Source organism: Tasmannia lanceolata, unplaced genomic scaffold, assembly GCF_043159265.1.
Source record: "Tasmannia lanceolata isolate RefF3 unplaced genomic scaffold, GAP_Taslan_0.1 ptg000013l, whole genome shotgun sequence".
NCBI lineage: Eukaryota > Viridiplantae > Streptophyta > Magnoliopsida > Canellales > Winteraceae > Tasmannia > Tasmannia lanceolata.
In genome coordinates, this window is record NW_027518690.1 from 17,188,726 (window position 1) to 17,215,268 (window position 26,543).

The window sequence follows — 26,543 nt, forward strand, 5'->3', positions numbered from 1 at the left end:
TGTTGCTCCTTTCACTAGGTATGTGGTAGTATCTTTGTGAATGTTTTGTTTTGTACATTGATATTTTGGATACATTGGAAGATGGTGTTTTGATTTTCATGGTGTTTTGTGACTGAAAAGCTTATTTTAAGCAGAGTTAGCTATTTTTTTTTATTAGTTATTGCTGACTGGACTTTTTTCTCTACTCTCCCAATAGTTTTTTTTTTTCCTCATGAATTATAGGATTGTGAGGCTCAAATGGATACAAGGGTTATACTTGTTGATTTTCACGGTGTTTTGTGACTGAAAAGCTTGTTTTATAGCAGAGTATGGCTATTTTTTTAATAGTTATTGCTGACTGGACTTTGTTCTGTACTCTCAAAGTAGTTTTTTTCCCCCTCATGAATTATAGGATTTTGTAGTTACTGTAACACTCAGTTTGTATGATGCACAACACTTTACAAGGCAATAAACCAATGTAAATTCATCAAGGAAGCTTAATACTTCCCAGGATCTTTGCTTGAAAATACCCACTTACACCAGCTAAAAAAATTCATGAGAAATGGGGGAGAAAAATATACCTGAATCTAATTAAACTGGGTGATTCGCATGGGACTTTTGAGCGATTATATATCTCTTTTGTGACCGAAAGCTTGCTATGTAGCAGAGCATGACTATGTTTTATCCTTATTTCATCTTATACTTCCATCTATTTTTATTTTCTTCCTTTAGAAGGTGAGTTTTCTACCTATTCCATTCCCGGTCTTACCTTTGCTTGTATTATATGTGCAGGGATCGCGACAAGTGTTTTTTGAAGCAATGCCTATTTGAAGCACTTTCAAGTTGAAGAAATCAACTGAACTGATGTGAAATTTTTGAACTTCTATCTTGAGTTGTATGAACTGAAAAGAACTGCTTGTATGTACTAGTTCTTAGTGAACAAAATGAAATGAAGGCGAAGTCTGTAATGTTGAACTTGGTGTAGCTGCTAGGCGGTCACTTATTGAACTACAAGTTGTTATGAAAGCCGGGCAAGATTTCATCAATATTCCAATTTAAGGGAGAGTTTTGAGAGAGCAGCGAAATAAATTTTTTGTCTCCTATCAGAGTTTTTTGTCTCCCATCACAACTCAAACCTTTAGATATGAGTTCAATATATAGCTAACTTTTTGAGTCATCTATATAACTGCCAACAATTTTTTCTTTTTGAAATGGATAACTGCCAACAATTGTTCTTCTCTTAAAGATATAACCTTATTAGTTTCAAATGGATTCCATGTCTCCACTTTTGTTTTAATTGCTAGACTCCTTGACGAAGCTACTTGTCTCTCCCGAGTGCTGACACAGAAAGAGTTTACATTGTGGTCTGTTGACAAATAAGATCCCACATCTCTTGGTACTCCTCCCAGTCCCAGACACGTTGATTAAGTGGTTTTATCTGGAAGGACGTTTTTGGCCACCAAATTTACACTGGCTGAAAATTCATAAGGCTCCATTTTGTGTACTTGCATTCCATTTGACAAGGCTCCATTTGATTAAAAACAAACTAGTGTTGCTGCAATTCGAGCCTAGTTACAAGGTGGACGATTCATTGTACCATATTCCTCAACTCTAGTAACATGTATTTCAGAACCATTCAAGAGAATAAGCAGCAACACAAGTCAAACCATTCATTAAAAATTTCATAAGGTTTTTCACATTTAGTTAGATCTTCACTTCTCTTTTAAAATCAGGAGTACAAAGAAGATGATTAAAATCAACAAAACAAATACAATGAGATATATGATCCATTGGAAATGTCCGCAATCATCTTTACCATGTAATAAGGGTTCACAGGATTCGTTGCAAAAAAATGTGATTTTTACTTGATTTCAAGGACATTGATTAAGTATACTAGGTGCGAAATCTTGATTCGTAATGCAATAGAAAAAGAAGGTCCCAATTTACTTGCTTTTTTAGGAGAAAAATAAATTCACACCCCTGTATGGCAACCGTGATTGATGGCAAGAAGAAGAGAAATGGACAATCTCACAGTGAAAGGTGGTACCCTCAATATTGTTAGGTGGTTGGATCAACCCTCTAACATTCAGATCCGAGGGTTAGGATCAACTTACGGAAATGATTTTTGGGGCACAACCTATATGGGTTTTGGCCCATCTAATGGACGGTTTGGATCATCCTATGTTGCGGTCCATACCGTACTTTTAATAAAAGGTTGTGCCCCATCTAATGGACGGTTTGGATCATCCTATGTTGCGGTCCATACCGTACTTTTAATAAAGTAAGAGTGCCCTCATCAAAATAAGTAGTGCCGATAACATTTTCCTTTTTTCTTTTACAGGAATTTGCTAGCCACCTTCGCCGATTCCACTTGCTTGGCTTGTGGCCCGTCCCGATGCAAAGATTGGAAGAAGTAAATGGGTGCAAATGTTGCTAGGAAAAGTAGAAAAAAAGAAGTAATCATTACCGTTTATTAGATTTGTGATAGAAATGGTAAGTTTTAAATGAAAAATTACTAAAAAAGGGTGACAAAGTATGACAATTACAAAGAAAATACTACGACAATTACAAGCTAAAAGCTAATGGAATAGTGCGCAGATATCTCTCTACGCAGCTGCGCAGAAACACTTCTCTCATATATGAGAGAACGGTTCCTACACACGTGTGTAGATAAGTTAAGGCCATCACATAGAGTGGGGGGCCACATTATTTGGGTGATCCAAACCATTCATTTTTAAGGCCATCACATAGATAGGGTGTCCACAAAAAATGAAATCCATAGGATCATCCTAACCATTCGAACTGTGGAGGCAAAAATTGGACTAATTTGTGAAGGTTTAAAGACATCCATTTTACCTCCACAAATCGTAGGGTTGGGATGATCCTATGGATCTGATTTTTTGTAGACACCCTATCTATGTGAGGGCCTTTAAAATGGATGGCTTGGATCACCCAAACAATGTGGGGCCCCAGTGTATTTTAAGCTAGTGTGTAGAGAACTCTCTACACATATGTGTAGGAACCGTTTCCTCTCTCTCTCTCTCTATATATATATATATATATATATATATATTGTGTTCATTTTTTATTAGGTAATTTTCAACATGAAAACACTTTATGTTGATTGCATTTAATCCATCATGTATCATGGCATGTAACATCGTTTTTATTTAATAGATAGGTTGATCCAAACCGTCCATGTGATGGAACACAACATAAATAGGTTGTGCCCCAAAAATCATTCCCACAGGCTGATCCTAGCCCTCCAATCTATAGAGGTTTCCATAATATGTTGTTCCTCTTAAATCGGATGGTTAAGATCACCCTATAGATTTTTTATTAAAAAAGCATAAAGGAGGGGGTAAGATTGAAATTATGTGGCTTCATAGGTTGATCCAAACCGTCCATGTGATGGAACACAACATCAATTGGTTGTGCCCGTAAAATCAATTCCATGGGTTGATCCTAGCCCTCCAATCGATATAGGCTAATCCTAGCTCTCCAATCGATAGAGGTTTCCATAATTGTTGTTCCTCTTTAGGTGCCCGGAATCCGTTAATATTTTGCAAGTGTCCGCATGAGTAATATAAAGTAGTTCTTTCGTCATTGTCATATGTCTTCACCTCTTCTCGGTAGTTTTTTTCCGTAATTGTCAGACATGTACCCTGTGTCGGTACTTTTACGATTTTACCCTCACATAGATAGAATGTACAGATATGTGGGGAGGGCAAAAAACGGTAAAAATCATCCCCATTGATGTGTTAAATGGACAATAATTCTCCATTTTCTCTTATGTTATAGAGTATTAGATATATATGGGTTTTGTTAAGAGTGAGTACCCCGTGGGCACTTGTTAAGGTGCATTGAAAATGTAAATTTACAATAAATTTACATAGGGATTAAGAGTTTTGCATGGCTTTTGAGTCTTTTTTCTCAAACAATGTGTAGATTTACATTTCCAATGCACCTTAACGGGCACTCGTTAACAAAATCCTTCTATTTAACTAATATATTACTTCACAATTGGGTTAAATATTTTCATAACCATATTGGTTCATAGGAACCCTTTTTGTGTGTGTGTGTGTGTATTTTTGTTCGTTGAAAACACCAATCTATTTATAAATTGACTATTGTGCTAATTTATTTTATTAGGTAACGCTGAGCAGTAGACAACATTTAGAATTTACCTAATAGTGATTTACACTTGAATGATCGAGTATAAATCACAAATCACCAATTTTACGCCGGGTAGCTACCAAGGACCAGGGGCATTGTCATCGCCCACACTAAGGCATTTGAAGAATCTCCATCTATGATAAGAGGGCAGGCACAGACTTCGCAATCCGGCCATCTCAATCCCCCGCAATAGAGCTCGTGCTTCCGCTTCAATGGATCCACAAAATCAAACTAGTCAATGATACAAGTACATGGATAAATTCATGGATGAATTGAAGGACGAGCTGAATGGCTTAACTTATTTTCAAAGATATGGATCTTCACTCATAGTACTATCAAATTCACATTAGTAAAGAAGATGTAACTAAGACAATGGCCCTTCAAATTCATACGTCGGTTGGTCTTACTAATGTGCTATCCTCCTTTCAAAGTCTGATAAATGACTTATTTCTAAGGTACTTAAGCCAATTTTACCACCTCATGGCCGTGTTTGGCCATCATGAAAAAATATCCCATGGGACCAGTTGTGACATATGGCCGTGAGATCGAGAGACGTGAGAGAGTGAGAGATAGGGGAGAATAAAAAGCTCCTAAAAACTAGGGAAAAACAAAAACTCTAAATAGATATTTGGAAAAATTGTTAGAAAAATGCAAAGTTTTGGTTGAATTGTGAAGTAAGGGTAGAGTTGGAGAAATTGTAAAAGAGGGGTTGTCAGGTACGGTTTGACAGTGAATTTGACGAAAATATCCCTCTTTAGTTTTTTACTTTTACTTTTAACCCATTATTTTTCACCGTTTCTCACTTCTACCATTCTCTCTTCCCAAAAGAGGCTTTCATCTCGCCGGAGAAACGAATTTTCTCGCCGTCGACCTCGTACGTCACTCCCGAAGCATGTTCTACTCGCTGGAAGCACGACCTACTCGGCGGAAACCATCCCCTCTCACCGGAAATCAGTTTCCTCCCCTATACGAAGGTAATTTTGAAACATTTCATCTAGGGTTTTGTTTATTTTGGGTTTTTTTCTTGAGGGGTTGGATCTCACACACTTCTAACAATGTCTGTTGCTCTCTGAACCTCTTTTAAGTGCCTCTTTACTAATGTGTGAAACGGATTTGCATTAGTATGTATTTTTTAAGACTTTGAAATGCTTTGGAAGGGGTTTCATTTGGATGATTTTCGAATTTTTAGGGTTTCAATGGGCTGGAACCATTAATTGTTAGAAACAAAATATTTTGATATAGGGTTTCTAGGTTTTCAATGGTTGGGCTTTGATTTTTGGTTTGAAAGGGTTTCATTTAGGGCTTTAAATGGTTTCAATGATCTCATTTAGGGTTTCAATGGGTTTGAATGGTTTAGGGTTTCATGTAGGGTTTTTCAATGCTTTAATTTAGGGTTTCAATGGTTTCAGTGGTTTGAATGGGTTAATTTAGGGTTTGGTTTTCAATGGTTTCAATGGGTTTCAAAGGGTTTCATTTAGGGTTTCAATAGTTTTATTTAGGGTTTGAAACAACATTTTGGGATTGGAAGGATTTCATGTAGGGTTTCAAAGTATTTCAATGGTTTAGGGTTTAATTTAGGGTTTATTTAGGATTTCAATAGTTATCAATGGTTTCAGTTAGGGTTTTAGTTGGGGTTTCAATTCTTTCATTTAGGGTTTCAATGGTTGCAATGGTTTAAGGGGTTTCAATTAGGATTTCAATGGGTTTCAATGATTTCAAAAGGTTTCATTTAGGTTTTCAATGGTTTCGACATATTTCATGTTGGATTTCACTCTAGTTCATAGGGTTTCATTTAAGGTTTCAATGGTTTATGGTTGCATTTATGGTTTCATTTAGTGTTTCATATAGGGTTTTGATGGATTTAATTGGTTTTGATGGATTCATTTAGGGTTTCAATGGTTGCATTGGTTTGTTAGGCTTTGAAAGGGTTTCATTTAGGGCTTAGAAAGTTGGAACCAGTATTCCATGGAAGTTGGATCCATGGAACCACATATTAGAAAGTTGGAAGCAGTATTCGATGGATCCTCTATCTAGTAATATTGGTTCCAACTATATAATTTAAGGTTCCCTGGATCCTCTAATCATTAATCTGTTCCAACAGTCTAATATGTGGTTCCAACTGTCGAAATTGTTGTTCCAAAGGGTTTCATTTTACTTGGTATTTCAGCATTTTTCATTTTCGGTGTGAAAGGGTTTCATTCAATGCTTTGAAGGCTTTCACTTGGGGTTTCAATGGTTTTGAGTGGTTTCAATGGTATGAATGGATCCTCTCTGCAGTAAATATTAATTCCAATTTCATAATATGTGATTCCAAATGTTGTTTTAGTGGTTCCGAGGATCCTGTGATAGTGGTTTGAAGTGGTTCGGAGTCTGTAAAGAGCGGTTTTGTTTGAAGTCTGTAAATATTTTTAAATTCAAGTATCTATATAGTGTTCCATGTGTCTAATAGTAATTAAATGTGGTTTGAAGTGTGTTATACTGCATCGTAGTTTTGTGAATGGAATAATAGTGTGTTTGAAGTTTCTTTTCGTTCAAGTATCTTGTCCTGGTTTCTGCAGATAAGAAGTGGAAGTGGTTTCCTTTTTCATATTTGCAACCCCCTAAAAACCTAAGCCAAAACCCCATATAGAGATCATGCCGCGCACGAAGAACGGGAAGAAGACTGCCACTGTGCCCGAAGGCTCTTCCAGCCGCAAACGAAATGGGAAGGCTGTCCGTGAGCCCTCTCCTCCCACACCTCCCTTCGAGGAAGCCAAATATATGGGCGAAGGAGAGAAGGATGTCGAGGTCGGCTCCGTAAAGGCGGCATCCTCCTTCCGTCGTATAGAAAGGAAGGGCATATTGCGAGGTAGGAAAACCATCTTTGAAGATTTTGCCGCATATGATGTTCGATCCCTTTTTGTGGCCTTTGGATGGGTCAATTTTCTCGGAGTACACTGCGATTCATACCCGACTCTTGTCAAACAATTCTATGCCAATTATAGAGTCGGCGAAGATTATAAGTTCTTCCACTCCACAGTCAATAATAAAACCTTTCGCATGACCATGGAGAAGTTTTGTGAAGTCGCCTCTCTTCCCACCACAGGCGACAAGATTTTCTTCTGGACCGGTACCATGGATGACTTTGATCGTTATATGGTTGATCCTGTCACCGCTTATGGGGACCTTGGTTGCAGACCCCCACCTAATGACGGGTCAACCAACGTGTCCTACAATTCCCTTAGTCGTAGGTGCAAAGTCCTACACAAGATTCTGACCAGCAATATCACGCCTCGCGGAGGCAATAGTGACATGGTCCGGCTTTTTGAGGCGTTTATTATGTATCGACTTCTAAAGGGCCAGCCCCTTCACCTTGGCTATATCATACTTAGCTTCATGGAGGACACGAGGACAAAGGCCTTGGCTAGTCTACCATTTGGGATGCTTCTGACACGTATCTTCCAACATGAGAAGCTGATCCAAGGTAGCGAAGAACGCGTTCATCCTTCTAATCCAATGAATCGTACAACTATAAAGGCAATGCGACTTGATGAGCAGAGGCCCGCTCCACCACCTCATCCGCAGGCTCAGCATGTATCGGCTGAGGAGCTCGTTGCACATCGTCAGTACTTTGACGAGAAGTTTACTGCGCTTTTTCAGCTCCTTGCATCTCATCATGAGGACCATGTCGCGACACAGCAGGCTGTGAGCGCCCTACGCACCGAGGTCTCCACCCTCTGGCAGGAGTACGGGACGTCATTCACCTCCCTCACTGAGAAGGTTTCTTCACTCAGCGAGTTGGTCCGCCGCCTGCTGCCCCCAGATCATTAGGTTGTTGCTGCCGATGAGAGCTGTACATGATCCCTATGCAGTTATTTACTTTTTGGTTTAGTGTTTCTGGCATGTATATGGATGGTATGTTATTATGGTTGTTATGAAGTGATATATTATTATGGTTGATATTATGGATGGATGGATGGTATGTTATATTTGGGTTTGATATGTTATTATGGATGGATGGATGTATGATATGTTATTATGGTTGTTCTATTTCTCTGTCTTGGATGGATGGTATGTTTTCATGGTTGTTATGAATAGCAATGGTCCTACTAATCCAATGAATGGTATAACTCTAAAGTGAGTTGGGGATATTTGTCAGGCCTTTATGGATAATTTTGATTCTCTTTACCTATGAATGGGACTAACACTGTGTTTCAAGTGGTTGTCGCTGCTTTCTACAGATTGTGTTTAAGTTAAGGATAGAAAGGTTCCCATTTCCTTCGTTGCGGCTTCGTCATGGTGATTAACTTCTCCATTTCCATTTGCATCTCCTTAAGTTTCTACCTCAACTGTTTCCTAATAGCTTTTTTTGTAGGCCAAATATGTCTTATCTAGATGTTGTCCTTCCCGCTTCCAGAAGTCCTTAAAAATGTTTCGGTTACATGATGCGCATAAGAATTTGATAAATGAGACCCCATTCAGAGATTTGCTACTACACAAGAACCTCGAAGATGTCGAGTTGCGCAAGAGGATTTTAACGACATTGGTGAGAAAGTGGGATCCGAAGCGGAAAGCATTTAGATTGGGGAGCATTGTAGTTCCTTTTCTAGTTAGTGATGTAGCCAAAATATTAGGCTTAACTATGAGAGGGGAGAGGCTGCAACTAGATTGTGATAGCATGACAAGGGTGGATGGTTGGAGGTTTGGGCTTCCAACAACCACCTTCGAAGAGGTCGTAAATGTTATTCATGCAGAAATGGATTCAAATGAAGAAGAGTCGATAAAGTCGACAGTGAAACATGTGATCTTGTTATTCTGCAGTACTGTCTTGTTCGCACAGAGGGATCACAAGGCATGTTCTTGCCTGTTCCCTTATATTGATTTGGGGACTATAGGAGATGTTGCGTGGGCTTATCTTGTTCATGAATTCTTGGTCAGGTCCATAAATTCACATGCTGCACTTGGTGGAAAGGGGCATATATTGGGTTGCTCTATCATTTTACAGGTAATTTTCCATTCATGCCTTATAGTTACTTATTTCTAAATTATAGGAGTGCATAAATAATGTAGCGTGATTTCAGGTATGGCTATTTGAGCATACCACGTTCTGGGTACCTGATTACCCTGATGCTTATACACGTCTATTTAAGTGGATCGGTGAGGATACCAAGAAGACGGAGCATAGAAAGTTGATTGACCGTGTTGGTGATGGGATGGTGAAAGCAACAGAGGTGAGAGATTAATGTTAATTGGTCGTTGTATGTATGTCTTGCGTGTTGTTTTCTTACATTTGTATTTGTAATAAAAAAATATGACATTTATTTCAGGTGCTTCTGATGGTTGAAGCTATGGCGAGGGAGGAAGCCCTACTGCTCGCCCAGGTTGAGGACGACGTTGTTGGTGTTGTAGAGGATTCAGTGGGGGATTCGATTGGGGCAATTGTGCCTACAGTGGGGGATGCGATCGGGCCAATTGTGGCATGTAAGGGGAGAGAACGAAGGAGAGGGATGAAAGTAAGAGAGGGACTTCTGAAAGAAGTAGAGGAATCCGCATCTCATAGTTCTTTGTTGGAGAGGATAGTGAAACTTGAACGTGAAGTGAGGGAGCTAAAAAGTCAGTTGAAATGGACAAATTCATTGAAGAAGAAAGGTATACAGTTATTGGGTGAGGAGGAGAAGGTAGTGAAGGATAAAAAGAAAGATGCTCGAACAAAGAAGAAGCAAACACATGAAGATGAACAAGTGGATAAAACAGGACATATTGAAAAGAAAGATGGGGACGTTGGGATAGGGAGTGATAAGGGACGTTGGAAGGGTGGATTAGTAGAAGATCCGAAGACGATGGATATTGTAGAGTTTGGGTATGATGTTGGGAAAGATGTGGTTGTTGATCAAATAGACCAGATCTATATTAATAGTCAAATTACAGAGGATGACCGGGAGGCTGCAGCTAATATAGTTGCTATCTTGCTTGACACTCCCGAAATGAAGAGTAAACAATGGAGCATTGAAAACAATGTAAAGCAACGTCGAAGGCGAACAAGACCTAGTAGAGCAATGAGATCACCATATTACATAGGTCAGCAGAAATTCAAGGATGCTCTTGGCAAAGTCACCAGGCCTGCAGCGAGCAAGGTGGATGCATTGGCAGCGCTACAACCTTGGTAAATTCCTTATAACTTAGATTGTGTTGGAAAGCCTGTTTCATTTTTTGGAACTCTATCTTGTTCGATTAAATTCATAGATAGGTTGTTTCAGTAGAATGATCTGAGCTAAGGTCCATAGAGGGAGATGACTTTTTACTGGATTTGCAATGACAAAGTCATTGAAAGTGATGGGTACTACATGTGTAAAGAAGACTTGCTTCTACTAAGCGATCGTAGAGGGTGGTTATCATCTCCGGTAAGATTTTATATTATTTGTTAGATATGGTTCATTGAGTAACGTAAAGAGTGAGCGCACATTTCTTATTAAGTTCCTTCTCGTTGACCAATGGTCTGTTCTGTAGATCGTTAATGTATATACCGACTACTTGAACTTGTGGGATGAATGTTTGCGAAAAGAACAAAAGGGAGCATGCATTTGTCTTACTACCCATCTAGCTGTGAGATTAAAGTGACTTACAAGTAATGATTTTTGTATTTGAAGCTGCCGGCAATTCTAACATTTGTTTTCGTGGTTGCAGCAACTTATAATATCCGATAGATGTGAAAATCCTGAAGCATGTTCCCGATTCGTAAAGCGTCTAGAGAATATCCCACTTAAAGAGCTAAGAAAAGTACTCATTCCAATCAACATAGATTTGGTTCATTGGGTTCTTCTACTCTTGGATATGGGTCAGTGTACCTTCGCTCTTTACGACTCTCTAGTCGCTCGCTCGGGTCCTAGAAGGGTGCAACCCCTTGTGAGTACTACCCTAAACTTGTTTCGTAGGCCAAATATTAATTTATGCTGACTACTAACATAACGTACTGAATTATTGATTTGTAGGTTGATTACCTTGTTCAATGGTTCAAAAGGGTGAAAGACATTGATATAAGTGCATTCCCCATTGATGAAGTGGTTGTTCGGCCCATACAAAATAACGGGTGATGTAACTTCCAATTACTTGAGTTTGGGAAACCTACGTAAACGATTGATTCTTATTGTTGCATATTCTTCATGTTTTGCAGCCACGATTGTGGGCTGTTCATTTTGAAAGAGTTGGAATACCTCAGCCGTGACGCTAGTTTGGATTTCACCCAGAAAGATATTATGGCTATGCGAACTTCTCTACTTTTTGAAATGTTAAATGGGGTGTATGGGAAAGTATCCATTTAACTTTTGGGAGGAAGTCATGTTGTAACTTTGTAATGTAATTGTTGTTTTGTTTCGTGGGATGATTTGTAATAGTGTCTTGTTTCGTGGGCATGATTTGTAATGTAATTGTTGTTTCAGTTATTTTGTGCTTGATACATAGCGATGCATATCGATGTCTGCAGGTTTAATTTGTGAGTTCTGTAATGGAAATGGCTGGAAAAATTATATATAACCAACATTATATAACACATTTTACATAGTGTTAACAAGAAGACATTTTGTGGGGAAACAAATGAATTATTTACCAGGACTTCGTAATTGAGAAACACCCAAATAGCCTCCCCATTCTCACCATCTATGCAACAGGCTTAAAATCAGAGTCGAATCATATGGTGTACTCCCGAGCCGCCAATTGAATCTTCCGAGTTCCGAAACGAATTTCTGAACGTTTCATTCCGACTCTCGAATGATGCCCAGAGGGGAATCCAAAACTACTGGAACTGCATAGGGAGTCCGAATGAATATTCGGACTTCCGAAACGGAATTCCGAATGTTTCATTCGAACTCTCGCATGATGCCCAGTAGGAACCCAAAACTACTGGAACTGCATCGGGAGTCCGAATGAATCTTCGAACTTCCGAAACGGAATTCCGAACGTTTCATTCAGACTCCCGAATGATGCCCAGGGGGAACCCAAAACTATTGGAACTTCTTCGGGAGTCCGAATGTTGCCCAGTAGGAACCCAAAACCTGGAACTACATCGAGAGTCCGAATGAATCTTCGGACTTCCGAACGTTTCATTCAAACTCCCGAATGATGCCCAGGGGGAACCCAAAACTACTGGAAGTCCATCGGGAGTCCGAATGAACCTTCGGAATTCCGATTCGGAAGTCCGAAGATTCATTCGGACTCCCGAATGATGCCCAGTAGGAACCCAAAACTACTGGAAGTCCGGATGAAGCTTCGGAATTCTGATTAGGAAGTCCGAAGCTTCCTTCGGACTCCCGATGATGCCCAGTAGGAACCCAAAATTACTGTAAGTCCATCGGGAGTCCGAATGAACCTTCGGAAGTCCGAATCGGAAGTCCGAAGCGTCATGCGGACTCCCGACGGATGCCCAGATTGGAGGCCAATTCTACTGGCATTAATTCGGGAGTCCGAATTAATCGTCGGACTTCCGAAGGTTCTTTCGGACTCCCGAATAAACCCAGATTGGAGACCAACTCTATACACACAGAGAGAGAGAGAGGGGATAGAGAGATAGAGAGATAGAGAGATAGAGAGAGTTAGAGAGAGAGAGAGGTCAAGATAAACATGGCAATAACGAAACAAAAGTGTTCAAACAGTTGTTCCAATATGAACAGGGTGTATTCAATAGCAATTAAAATTGTGGTTCCAAACAAAATTGTTCAACCAGTTGTTCCAAAATTGTGGTTCCAAAAAATGTACAGTTCCGGCCAACTAGTGGCTACAACAACGTTTAATTTTTACAATTTTTGTGTGAGCAAGTATCATGTGTAGTAACAAGGTTCCCAAAATCATTGCCACTTTGTACAGAAAAACCAACAACTCCATCCCTAAGTAAAGAAAGGAGGTGCGAAGGACACTCCGGACCTACAAGAGAAAGTTGCTACAATCAATAAAATGATGGGTTTAATATGAAAATCATATCGAGTGCGTAATAATGAAACATACCTGTTCTGTGTAGGTGCGGATGGACCGATGGGAGTCATATTTAACTGACGATTTATGAGGGGAGGATTTTTACACGTTCTTTTGTTATGTCCAGGTTCCCCACATGATTTGCAGTTGTGATGTTGTCCAAATTGCAGCCCTCTCTCTATTCGTACTTTTTGGGTCGTCTGGGCTATCATCTTACTTGCGGTGGCCATAGTACTAGTAAATCATGGGATGGCTCGGGCCATTGTGTTCGATCTAAAGTTGGATGAATCACCTCCTCATACGTACTCCGATATGTTGAAGCCAAAAACTAATCCTGACAGTACTTATATCTGTCAAGCTTATTTAATCCCATAGCTGCTATGGCATGCCCACACGGCAATCCCATCGTTTGGAAAAGACCACACATACATGTTTTCTTCTCTAAATCCACACTATTCGTATGAGTGGATGAGAGCACTTCATATTCATTCCAACTACACGTGCGGGGTAGAAACTTACTGCCAAACGAACATGATCTGTCCAACCACTTTTCTGCTCTATGAGTTAAATGTGTTTTCCATGTAGCCCCAGCTTTCCGGCGAAACTGGAAGAAGTCTTGTACTTTCCATCTAGTGTGATCGACTAGAGCAGCAATCGGCAACTCCCTTGCGTCCTTCAATACGTTGTTGAAGCACTCTGCTGCATTAGTGGTGAGCACATTCCACCTGGCCCCTTTAAAATGTACATTAGCCCAATTTTCTTTAGGAATCTCAGATATCCATTTCTCTACTTTTTCATTCTTTGCTTTTATGAGTTCCATCGCCTCCTTATGGTCACTCTCCCTTAAGGCATATGCCGCTCTCGAAAATAGTTTACAAAGTTTTTGACTCTTAAAGGTCTTCAACAGATTGGCATTGAGGTGACGAATACCGTAGCTATGGTATGATCCCGGTAATGCTTCAGCAACAACTCTAAGCAGACCCTTCATCCGATCGGAGGAAATCGTAAATTCATTGTTGTTTTTGTCTACTGGAATCACCCTCTGGCGGAGTAAAAGAAGAAACCATAGTCAACTGTCAAAGTTCTCGTTCTCAACAACAGCAAAAGCTAACGGAAATAATCCACCATCACTATCTAGAGTTGTCGCAGCCAATAAGATTCCTTTATATTTTCCTCGCAAATGTGTCCTATCAATTAGTATCAGGGGTCTAACTGTTCGACTGAACACACGGATGCTGGGGCCAAATGACCAAAATAAACGACCAAATGTGTCATCTCCACTACCCCATAGCTGCCGGGTTCGGTATACACGCATAATGATGCCAGGATTACATCTCTCCATCTCCTGAGCATATGCAGGAAGGATGCGATAAGGAGCCTCCGCATTTCCACACATAATTTCGTGTATAATGACCTTCGCATTGAAAGCCTTCGTATAGCTTAAGGTTATACTCCACTTATCCTTGACGTATGCTCTTATCAAACTAGGCGTCACGTCTCCTGGACGGGGAAATAACCCTAGGCAGGTTTCTGCTGCCCAAGATGCTGTGGCAAGGGGATGATCATTACCACTCATCGTACTTGAGCATGTATGCTCTGGCACAAACCTGTTCACCCTAACACAATCCAGGTAATTTGCCCCACTGATTCTGAAAGGACAACTTCCATTCTTGCATCTAACAGCATACTTTGTAGGTTTTGAGTCTACTGAGACGAATACAAAACACCTATCAATTGCATACTCTCTAACTTTGTTCTTAAATACTTTTAAATTCGGGAAGATTCCCCCCACCTTCAACTCCTCAAGTCCTATTCTCCCCACATTTAATTCATCCACAACCATTTCATCTACTTCCATCGGCTCCCTTGTATACGTATTACCGAACGGGTCGCCGATAATGTTATGTACACCATCCTGGTCTCCGATAATGTTGTGTACACTATCCTAATCATCTACACCATCCTGCTCTACACCTTGGCTGTCATCGCTCTCATCAAAGTTTTCATTGTCCTCATCAAAGTCCTCATCACCATCCTCGCAAATGGCATCATTAACATGCATATCACTATGAAAATCCCTACTGGACCGTGCATCGTGCCTGTATGGTAAGGACTAGGTTAGAATGAAATTCAATGAGACAAAAATAGAACCTCCCAACTAAATATAATTTCTATAATTTATTACATGGAAGTGGTCCTATGTTCAGTTGTATCTTCTTCTGTCTTATTAAAAATTGGATCCTCATAATCTTCATCCAAGTCTACTAAATATTTGTCGACCCGATCAACATTAGACTAACAATAATGGAATGACAATTTCATCAATGAATCACAATTTCATACACGGATAGTAGCTATGGTTGGTATGTCCTTCGCCATGTCGTATTCGTTTGCTGGGAGCTTCAGATGGAATAGGTGTTGCTGACACTGCACGAACAAAATTATTTTTGGGACTCAAAGCAGGTTCGATTGGAGTAGAAGCTTCATAATGTTCATTTATATCAACTACATTTCTGAGCAATGAGAATTTCCACATGAGATAATATTTTAATGGAATGAGAATTTAAAGAATGCCAAAGTCCAGCTGAGTTAATATTTGACCTCTTCATGGGGATGGGTGCAGATATAATTTCTCCAACTATGTACTCTTTAGTTATGTACAGGACGATAGAATTAAAGAGGCTATTCTCAAAAAGCATCATCACCATACCTAGCTCATCATCATTTCGAATGTCGTATAACACGATTTGATATGGATCCATGACATATCGACATTTTATAGATAATGACACGCTGATTCCTGTGATCCCAATCCTTTGGTGAATTAGAGACTGAAATTTCAAAAAATTTATATGGCGATTCACAGTTAAACACATTTTCGTCCCGCCAATATATTGGAATGATACTTCATCCTTCAAGTACCCATCAACGTGTAATATAAAATAAGCCCTTTTTTCCACCATTTTTGCACACCATGTTTCGATAAGAACCATTATTAGTACACTTATGATCACTTTTGGACCAAAATAATACTATTACACTTTTGGAACCACTAAATTATGGTTTGAAGGTGTTCATAATGGTCCGATTATATACATACTGAGTATGAGTACCTTAATCACTATCAATACACTCATGATCACTTATAAAGTGCATGAAAGTCTATTTACACTCTTGGAACCACTATTTACACTCTTGGAACCATAATTTCCAAGAGTATTCCAAGGTCTAAATAATGGTTCCCAATGTATTAAACCACTTTTACAAAGCATGAACCCCTATTTACTCTCTTTGAACCATAATTTACACTCTTGGAAGCACTTATAAAGTGCATGAAAGTCTATTTACACTCTTGGAACCATAATTTACACTCTTTGAACCGCTACTTACACTCTTTGAACTACTAAATTATGGTTCCCAGTGTATTACACCACTTTTACAAAGCATGAACCCTTATTTACACTCTTGGAACCATATTTTAAACTATTGGAAGCACTATTTACACTCTTGGAACCACATTTTATACCTCGGACACTAGGGAACCACATTTTATACCCCGGAACCACTATGGAACCACCATTTATACCTCAGAACCACTAGGGAACCCCATTTACACCCCGGAACCACTACGAAATCACATTTTACACCCCGGAAGAACTAGGGAACCACATTTTATACCCCGTAACCACTACGGAACCACATTTTATACCCCTGAACCACTACAGAACCACATTTTATACCCCGGAACCATTAGGGAACCACATTTTATAGCTCGGAACCACTAGAAAAAAACAATTTTCACCCCGGAACCACCAGGGAACCACATTTTCAACCCTGGAACCATTAGGGAACCACATTTTATACCTCGGAACCACTAGGGAACCACATTTTTTTATCCCGGAACCACTAGGGAACCACATTTTATAAGTCCAAACCACTACGGAACCACATTTTCTACCAAGGAACCATTAGGGAACCACATTTTATAGCTCGGAACCATTAGGAAACCACAATTTTGACCCCGGAACCACTACAGAACAAAATTTTATACCCCGGAACCACTACGGAACCACATTTTATACCTCGGAACCACTACAGAACCACATACTATGCACCGGAACCACTCGAGAACAACATTCTATGCCTCGGAACCACTAGGGAACCACATTTTATACCCCGGAACCACTAGGGAACCACAATTTATACCTCGGAACCACTAGGGAACCATATTTTCTACCCCAGAACCACTAGGGAACCATATTTTATAAGTCGAAACCACTAGGGAACCACATTTTATACTCCGAAACCACTACGGAACCACATTTTATACCCTGGAACCACTAGGGAATCACATTTTATAGCTCGGAACCACTAGGGAACCACAATTTCCACCCCGGAACCACTAGGGAACCACATTTTCAACCCTGGAACCATTAGGGAACCACATTTTATACCTCGGAACCACTTGGGAACCACTAGGGAACCACATTTTATAAGTCCAAACCACTACGGAACCACATTTTCTACCAAGGAACCATTAGGGAACCACATTTTATAGCTCGGAACCATTAGGGAACCACAATTATGACCCCGGAACCACTAAGGAACCACATTTTCTACCCCGGAACCACTACGGAACAAAATTTAATACCCCGGAACCACTACAGAACCATATTTTACACCTCGGAACCACTACAGAACAACATTCTATACACCGGAACCACTCGGGACCAACATTCTATACCTCGGAACCACTAGGGAACCACATTTTATACCTCGGAACCACTAGGGAACCACATTTTATACCTCGGAACCATTAGGGAACCATATTTTCTACTCTGGAACCACTACGGAATCACATTTTATAAGTCGAAACCACTACGGAACCACATTTTCTACCGCGGAACCATTACGGAACCACATTTTATAGCTTGAAACCAGTAGGGAACCACAATTTTCACCCCCGGAACCACTAGGGAACCACATTTTCTACCACGGAACCACTAGGGAACTACATTTTATACTTTGGAACCACTAGGGAACCACATTTTATACCCCGGAACCACTATGGAACCACATTTTATACCCCGGAACCACTAAGGAACCACCATTTATACCCCGGAACCACTAGGGAACCACATTTTATACCTCAGAACTACTAGGGAACCACATTTTATAGCCCGGAACCACTAGGGAACCACATTTTCTACTATGGAACCACTACGGAACCACATTTTCTACATTTTATACCCCGGAACCACTAAGGAACCACATTTTATACTTCAGAACCACATTTTCTACTCCGAAACCACTAGGGAACCACATTTTATACTCCGAAACCACTAGGGAACAACATTTTATACTCCTGAATCACTAAGGAACCACATTTTATATCTCAGAACCACTACGGAACCACATTTTATACCCCAGATCCACTAGTGAACCACATGTTCAGCGGTAAAAAATGTCTTCGAACCACTAAATTGTGTTTCCGAGGCATAAGTAATGGTTCCAATATGTTTTAAACACCAATGATACGTCTATGATGACTTTTAAAACCCCTAAAATATTGTAATAATATACCAAACACTAGTTGGACTCTTGAAACTACAATTTTGAGTCTTGGAACCACTATGTAACCTCTCGAAACCACTAAATTGTGGTTCCAAGGCCTACGTAATGGTTCCAATATGTTCCAAACACTAATGATACAGTCATGATCCCTTTCACAACCAATAAAGTAGTATTACAATGTACCAACCACTTGGGAACCATAATTTACAGTCATGAAACCACTATTTAACCTCCGAGGAACCACTAAATTGTGGTTCCGAAGCCTAACTAATAGTTCCAAGAGTCCAGGTATACATACGATGTCCAATCAGGCTTCTCTCTATACACACAGAGAGAGAGAGAGAGAGAGAGAGAGAGAGAGAGAGGTCAAGATAAACATGGTAATATCCAAATAAAGAGGCTGGTAGACCATGAAAACATGAAAATAACGCACAAATAACATGAAAAACATGAAAACCCAAGAAATCATGAAAACATGAAAACATGAAAAGAATATGTAAACCCTATTCAAGTAGAGGAGAATGGCCATACTTGGAGTTATGTTTAATGATGTTTTTTTTCCAAAAGACTGGCTGTTATTCACATTGGATGAGCTACCAAGGTATCCAACAATGATTGTTTTTCACGTTGGAAGTTGGTTGGGGAAGAAGAAAGAAAAAGAGAAGGTGGTAGGTCAAATACCTTAGGGATTAGAGCTTATAAAGTTGGTGGGAAAAAGCAAGGGGTATATTTGTCCTAAAGGCCTATTTTTGTACCATGACAGCCCCTTTTTTATAAATTTGAAATGACTACCCTTTTTTCACAATATAATGAAAACTTTGCATTTTTCTAACAAATTTTCCTAGATATTTTCTTTTCACTATTTTTTTGAGGACTTTTGATGCTATGTCTACTCCACCACTCCATTCTCTCCCTCTCCTTCCTTCTCAGCACCTACCACGCAATTGGACGCACGAATATTCCACGGAATAATTTTTCATGGTTGCCTAACATGGCTTATATTTTTTATGAAATATTGAATCATAGAAAGACTCATCTATTTGAAGCTTGTATTCACCATTCTATATGAGAATCAACTATTTATAAAATGGTTCAATTGTAGCTTCGATAATGTATATTGTGCATATATCTTTTGTGGTTGTTGATTGATTCACAAAGGATAGCAAGTACGGTAAACTTTTAAGAGTGGATTGCCGGAATCAGGAATTGGAATTAGTATCCCATTTCAATCCTATTCTGATTCTGCCCATAAATGGAATTCCAATTCCCATTCTTTTGTATGGGTAAGCTCCAGAATCCAATCGTCTCTCTCATCTCGTTACTGATGCTCCTCGTAGAGTACTCTCCATCGTCCGAGACACAAAAACCCTAAAAAGAGATATCAAGAAAACCACAAAAAACATGTAGATGTGATGCACTTTTCCCCCGCAATGGTTTATCTTTTACCTTCGTTCCAGAGCAAAACATCTGGAGAGGGATTTTCGTTTGGAGAGAGAGAATTTTATTAGACAAAGTGATAGCTAGAGTGAAAATTTCGGTAGATAGAGACCCGGAATCAAGAATACCACCTCTTTAGGCATTGTTCGTTTACAACCGATTGCGAGTCCAAAACCAATTATTGCACTACAATTTATGTTTAATTTTGAGTCCAATAATTGGTTTTGGAGTCACAATCGGTTGGCATAATCTCAAACGAACAGGGCCTTAGTCGGTAATGAAATTCACTCAAAATTCTAGTGTTTTTATCCTCTTGGGGTTTCCATTTACACCGATAAAATTGATCCAGATGCTGGAATCAGCAGAGACGTAATCCAACACCGATTCTGATTGCTGATTCTGGCAATCCAAACACACCATTAAGGATCAAATTCCATAAAACATCTTCATGTTTTTTCTAGGAGTCAGATATATCTACCGGAATTATGTCCATGTTAACGAGGGATCGATGCTCTGTGAACATCATTTTAGAAGAAGGATTAGTTTAAGTGGAGTGGTGAATTGGAGCCTACTTTGAAGGTTCTAAAATAAATAATTTCCTCAACACATGTTGGCACTACCTAATTTCACGGAGGCATTTGAGATCTTGACAAATTAGGAGCTGCGTTTGGGAAGCTTTGATGTAAGAAGGATGACCATTGCCTTAAGCGGTAGAAGTATACTTTTATCAACAAATGAGATGGAAATTATGGCAATCATTCATACCATTAATAAGTGGAAAGTAGTCATAGAATTTGTTCATAATATTTTTGAACTTCATGGCATGTCTATGGTGATTGAGATGTAGTCTCTATTAGTATAATTTAACGAGATTTGTTTTCAATTTGTAAGGCAAGGAATTGAAGATGGGTTCACTTTATCACCCTCAATTCCTCAAATGATGGTCAAATTGGAAGTACATCTATATTATTTTTAGACTCTCAGCCTAAACAATGGGTCGAATGGCTCCCTTGGGGTAGAATAGTGGTACAAAACCACTTTCCATGAATCCACAAAAATGGTATCTTATGTAGCATTCTACATCCAACCACCATCCTTTATTGATACTTTAAATTAAGGTACAACTTACGCTCCATGTGAAGGAAGGATGCATTGAATTTTGAGTGTTGAAATCTCAAGTGGATGAGCATCACTCAAAACAAAGTTTTGAATAAGTAGGGAATATTGCACAATGGGTGAAAGCCCGATTCATCAATATCGGGTGAGTGAAGAATGACAAACTGAAAAAGTAAAGAAAATAGAGCTTGAAATTTGTAGGTATGATATAGGGCTTGTCAAATTATATAGTGTAGGTGCATAGTTGCATGTAATCGGGGTACAACTTAGTTGGTACGCAGCTGTTGTTGGATCAAATATCAAGGGCGACTATGGGCAGCTGCGTGCAGACACCCCGTATGAAAAATCTGAAACACCGCTAGAGCAATATAGTGACTTTCTTGGCCATGCTATGCATGGTTGTAAAATAATGGGCCCCAACACAGGGCGGAGCTACATTGAGCATAAGGGGGCAGTTGCCCTGTTGAGTTGGACCAAATCCTTAATCCTTAATAGGCCCAACTCAATTGGGCCCAGCCCCCTTTAAAATTTGAAGGCCTGCCCCCCTCATGTATGAGCATGTGTAAGCTTGCCCCCCTTTTATAAATCCTGGCTCTGCCACTGCCCCAACGCATCAAAATATTAGGTGAAAAATGGTGGGCCCTACACCATGCCATGGGCATGAGTAGAGATCTTGTGACCCACCTCGTCAAAACATGATGGAAAATGGTACGCCCCCCGAGGCATAGGTTTGTGAAGTGTTGATAGGGGTGTAAAATGGTGGGCTTCAACCTGTGCACGGATTTGGGTGGAGTTAGTGGGACCCACCCTATCAAAACATGGTGTAAAATGGTAGGCCCCACCCTATGCTTGGATTTAATCAGGTGGAGTTGGTGGAACTCCGCCGTTCAAAACATGGTGTAAAATGGTGGGCCCCACCATAATGCATAGATTTGGGTGGAGATGGTGGGGCCCACTCTATGCTTGGATTTAGGTGGAGTTGGTGGGACTCACCCGATCAAAACATGGTGTCAAATGGTGGGCCCCAGCATATGCATAGATTTGGGTGGAGATGGTGGTCTCACTCACAGGTGCAAAATGGTTGGCCCTACCCTATGCATGGGTTTGCGTAGAATAGGGTGCCCTACCATATCAAAACATGAGGTACAAATGGTGAGCATCACTCGTGCTATACGTGGGTGTAAATTCGGGTTGGGGAGAATATAAGTGGCAAAACCTGATTTGGAAAGGAAAAGCTTTTCCAATAAAAATATTTCTCGGAAAAAACATGTATGACAAAGGAAAGAAACATGATTAGCATATATTATAGATTACGGATTGATGGATTAAAGTAAGGGATGAATGGACTTCAAAGTATGTTGCCCGAAACAATTCTGCAATGCATTTCGAGGCTAAGATAAGCTGATCTCATGACACTTTACTAATAGGGGGTGGCTCGCTTTGGTACCACCCACTTCTCTCTTTGAGAAATGAGGTCTAGCCTGCATCGAATCAAACCCTCTTCCTCTTCATTCTTATATTTGTCTTTCGTTTTTTTACTTGAAATATTTGTTGAATAGGTCACAGATAGCTAGTTTAAGGGACAAAAAGATGGAATAGAGACCTCAATTTAGGTTGCGTTTATGAAATAAAGACTTCGATACAAATTTACAATTAGAAAATCATGGAGATGGTAAGTCAAAACATTGTTTTGCACCTTGCGGGTACTTGTGGTTTGGCAACTTACCTTGCATCTATTGATAGCTAGCATCCCTCCTTTTATTATAATTGTTCTTTTGTGGACCACTAATCAAATAGTTAGGATCATATAACCGGTGAGAATTTTGAACCATGGGGCCAACTATTTAGGGGTGTAACTTGGGCTAGGTTGGGTTGGGTCGAGGCCCATCCCAGCCTAAACCAAGGACCCAAAACCTCAACCCTAACCCGAGCCTCGTTCAACCCTAACCCGACTCTAATGCAACCTGATTTTCAAAATGGGGACGGATTTTACCAGGTCGAAAGAAATTTGGTTTGGGTTGGCCCGTCGCAAAAATACAGAAAAGAAAAATCAAGCCCTATGATTTTGAAATTGTGATAAAATCATGATAACATTAGGGGATGGGTCGGGGTCGGGTCACCCAAGGCCTCAACCCTAACCCAACCCAAAATTAAATCAGACTGGCTTTTCTGAACCCTAACCCAACTCGATCAGAGGAAACACCAACCCAATCCAAGCCAAAATTGGGTTGAACCCCGCTGGTTCGGGTTGAGCCCAACCCAAATTAGCGTATGACAAGCTTTAATTTGATCTAATCATGCCACGTATACAATGGGGTTTAGCCACTTGCCAACTTGTAGTTGTAAGTTGTAACTTTGTTTTTTTTTGTAAGTTGCAACTTTGGCACAAGGTGAGACCACAGCTAAGAGTAAAAAAATGATATGAAATGGTGGAGAGGAATGAGGGGCCTTTGATTGGGGATAAGAAGCAACATTGACTTTTGACAAGAGAATCTCTTATGACATTTAAATCACTCTGTTGCAACCCAAAACCAAGGCCATTTGAAGGAATTGTTATTAGAGAACAGAACACAAAAGCTTACAAAGCTATAAATGCCCATTAATAGCAGAGCTGGTGGGGAGTGGCTGGTTTTGGCTTCTCAGTGCTGGAATACCGTGCTCTATTGGGAAAGTGTGCATTAAACTTGGTAGTAAACATAACTAAAGGAATCCAATTTCTCCCCTTGGGTAACAAAGAGGCCAAAAATAAAGCCTCAGATTCCTTTTTTAGTTTTTCACCTCACTACTCTGTATTTCTTCTTGTTCATCACAGTTCTCTTAAAAAAGGATCTGTTGAGTGAGTGGGTTCTCCATCTCTTTTAGTTTTGCAGGTGGGTTTTCTCATTTTCTTCAATATTTGTTAGTGGGTCTATGTTGGTCTTTATATATGATGTTGTTTTTGGCCTTTTTCGTTCATGGGGTTTCTCATTTTCTTCAATATTTCTTAGTGGGTCTATATTGGTCTTCACATATGATGTTGTTTTTGGCCTTTTTGGCGCATGGGTTTTCCTGGGTTTCCTGTTTTTGTTTCTTTTGTCTGGTTTAGTTGGTGGTTTTGCTTGTTTTAAGTGGAAATTTTTTCTTTTATATTTGGCAGGTATGTATAAGAACCAGTTGCAAGAACTAGCACAAAGGAGCTGTTTCAATCTCCCTTCTTATGCATGTATTAGAGAAGGACCAGACCATGCACCTAGATTCAGAGCATCTGTTAACTTTAATGGTGAAATTTTTGAAGGACCTAGCTATTGTACTACACTAAGACAAGCAGAGCATGCTGCCGCAGAGGTAGCTCTAAATACTCTCTCCACAAGAGGCCCTTCAAGGTCTTTAGCTGCTAGAGTTCTTGTAAGTGCCACAGATCATATGTTTCATTTTGAATTTAAATTTTTGCTTGTTTTGATTTTGGTTTAGGATACTACACCTACTAAAAAACACCCATCCATTTTCTCTTGTTTGTTGTTCAAATTTTGTGGACACTGTTCTATAGGATGAGACTGGAGTATACAAGAACCTTCTTCAAGAAACTGCTCATAGAGCTGGTCTAAACCTCCCTGTTTACATCACTGTGAGATCAGGGCCTGGACATTTACCTGTTTTTACTTGCACAGTAGAGCTTGCCACAATGAATTTCACAGGTGAACCAGCAAAAACAAAGAAGCAAGCTGAGAAGAATGCTGCCATGGCTGCCTGGTCTGCTTTGAAACAACGTAAACATCCTTCATTAACTCAAAAAAATAAAATAAATCAATTTTCATTCTAGGTTTTATCATTTGGGTATTGAGATAGAATATGAATTGATGATTTGCTTGATTTTTTGAGCTTGGTCACGGTTGTTTTGCAGCGCCAAATTTGGGTTCTTTGGGTCAGATACCAAACAAAGAGATAGTGAGCAATGAAGAGCAGGAACAGGTAGTTGTAGCAAGAGTTCTTGAAAATTTGAGGCCCAAAGATGAGTACAGAACAACAAGGAAGAGGGATCATCAACAAGTAAGAAAAAGAATGATGTTGGGTTACAGGGACAACAACTTTGTTTCTAATCCAAATACATCAATGGAGGACATTTTCAAAAAATATCATCAATGGAGGTCTTTGGAACTAGTATCTGATATTTCATCAACCCACCCAACTCAACCACAACATCACCAAAACAGCTTCTTAGCTCTTCCTCCTACAGGTTCCAAAATCTTACCACCAATGCCCATTTTCCAACAGTCTAAATCTATTCCTCAAGAGCCATTTTCATCAAGGGACAACCCATTAGTTTATTCATCAAAAAGCCCTATGCCACTGCAAATCAGAAACAAATCCCACGTCAAGACCCAAGAGATCCCACCACCATTGGAAGAACATCATCAGAAGGATGAAGATGAATGGCTTAATGGAAAAACAGAAGTCACAGAAAAACCTAATGAAAAGGACCCCAAGAATGCAAATACAAGTTCTGTTTCCAGTCTCTATTCTAGTCATCCAAGGCCATTTCCTATGCATAACACATCAAATCCCAATACTCCACTATCTGATCATCACAACCAACAAACACATATCAGACCTAGGCCTTTCAGACCTCATTTTTCACCAATGGCAATACCTCCGATGCAAACTATCCCAGCAATTCCTCATCCAAGAATGCCTCACTGTGGCGAATTCTACTCGCATAGCATTGCGCCCACTGTTAACATTCGTTCAGTGATCCCTGTGTGCGCCGCTCCACCATTGAGGCCTCCATCAAATCCTTCAACAACCCAGAAAAAAGAAGCCCCATCTTCATCATCTACCTCAGCCTCCCTACAAAAAGATGAGGACATTTCCGCAGTCAGCTCCAAGATCAACAGGCTCCAGCTATGAGAAAAACATATACTAAATTAGTAAATTACCTATTGCATCCCATAATCACCAAATTCAGCAAGTTTTGCCTAATGGGTCTTTTCTTAGACTTGTATTTGGGTTAGAAATCCATGATTTTGGCCTATGCTTCCTTGTGAGGATTAGTTTCCTTTTGATACAAATGTCATGCTTCCTTGTGAGGATTAGTGAAATTTGATTACAAATGTCATGTTTTTTCCTTTTGATACCTTATCTGAATGTGTGAATGAGGTTACTGCAGGTAAAAAATGTAGAGAGAGGAGGAGAGAGACGGGGGAGCAAATTACATAGGAGCTCAACAAGGTCCAATTATGAGAAACTCACACTAATCACCTATTTTAAATCTATAAACACCAAATTCTTTGAGTTTTGCTTGATGGGTCTTTTTTCCCAACTTGTGCCTACTTTTAGAATCTATA

At 39.8% G+C, this 26,543-nt stretch overlaps 4 protein-coding genes across 5 annotated transcripts; 2 read left to right on the forward strand and 2 right to left on the reverse strand.

The window, feature by feature from the left end:
- The first annotated feature begins 10,424 nt into the window (after positions 1 to 10,424).
- On the forward strand, positions 10,425 to 11,453 carry LOC143891026 (putative ubiquitin-like-specific protease 1B). Its single transcript, XM_077395684.1, has 5 exons — positions 10,425 to 10,535; positions 10,642 to 10,737; positions 10,819 to 11,037; positions 11,124 to 11,221; positions 11,306 to 11,453. The coding sequence occupies exons 1-5, from the start codon at positions 10,425 to 10,427 to the stop codon at positions 11,451 to 11,453; spliced, it is 672 nt and encodes a 223-aa protein (XP_077251799.1).
- Positions 11,454 to 13,423: 1,970 nt separating this feature from the next.
- LOC143891027 (uncharacterized) lies at positions 13,424 to 14,083 on the reverse strand. The gene has a single exon (XM_077395685.1). The coding sequence runs from the start codon at positions 14,081 to 14,083 to the stop codon at positions 13,424 to 13,426; it is 660 nt and encodes a 219-aa protein (XP_077251800.1).
- Positions 14,084 to 14,164: 81 nt separating this feature from the next.
- Positions 14,165 to 14,953, reverse strand: LOC143891028 (uncharacterized). The gene has a single exon (XM_077395686.1). The coding sequence runs from the start codon at positions 14,951 to 14,953 to the stop codon at positions 14,165 to 14,167; it is 789 nt and encodes a 262-aa protein (XP_077251801.1).
- Positions 14,954 to 23,753: 8,800 nt separating this feature from the next.
- On the forward strand, positions 23,754 to 26,337 carry LOC143889908 (double-stranded RNA-binding protein 3-like). Of its 2 annotated transcripts, XM_077394306.1 has the most exons (5): positions 23,754 to 23,909; positions 24,035 to 24,092; positions 24,359 to 24,606; positions 24,749 to 24,968; positions 25,103 to 26,337. In XM_077394306.1, the coding sequence occupies exons 3-5, from the start codon at positions 24,361 to 24,363 to the stop codon at positions 26,104 to 26,106; spliced, it is 1,470 nt and encodes a 489-aa protein (XP_077250421.1). In that variant the 5' UTR covers positions 23,754 to 23,909; positions 24,035 to 24,092; positions 24,359 to 24,360; the 3' UTR covers positions 26,107 to 26,337. The 2 variants fall into 2 exon arrangements, with proteins under 2 accessions (XP_077250421.1, XP_077250420.1); XM_077394305.1 differs by lacking the exons at positions 23,754 to 23,909; positions 24,035 to 24,092 and having other exon boundaries at positions 24,129 to 24,606.
- Positions 26,338 to 26,543: the final 206 nt, after the last annotated feature.

What these genes read in the sequence shown, in the direction of transcription:
- LOC143891026 (XM_077395684.1), top strand. Translation starts at nt 10,425, where the DNA reads ATGACTTTTTACTGGATTTGCAATGACAAAGTCATTGAAAGTGATGGG. An exon ending in GAGGGTGGTTATCATCTCCG is followed by an intron (nt 10,536 to 10,641) that starts GTAAGATTTTAT and finishes TCTGTTCTGTAG; the next exon opens with ATCGTTAATGTATATACCGA. An exon ending in CTAGAAGGGTGCAACCCCTT is followed by an intron (nt 11,038 to 11,123) that starts GTGAGTACTACC and finishes ATTGATTTGTAG; the next exon opens with GTTGATTACCTTGTTCAATG.
- LOC143891027 (XM_077395685.1), bottom strand. Translation starts at nt 14,083, where the DNA reads ATGAAGGGTCTGCTTAGAGTTGTTGCTGAAGCATTACCGGGATCATAC.
- LOC143891028 (XM_077395686.1), bottom strand. Translation starts at nt 14,953, where the DNA reads ATGGAAGTAGATGAAATGGTTGTGGATGAATTAAATGTGGGGAGAATA.
- LOC143889908 (XM_077394305.1), top strand. Translation starts at nt 24,133, where the DNA reads ATGTTGGTCTTTATATATGATGTTGTTTTTGGCCTTTTTCGTTCATGG. An exon ending in CTTTAGCTGCTAGAGTTCTT is followed by an intron (nt 24,607 to 24,748) that starts GTAAGTGCCACA and finishes ACTGTTCTATAG; the next exon opens with GATGAGACTGGAGTATACAA. An exon ending in CTGGTCTGCTTTGAAACAAC is followed by an intron (nt 24,969 to 25,102) that starts GTAAACATCCTT and finishes GTTGTTTTGCAG; the next exon opens with CGCCAAATTTGGGTTCTTTG.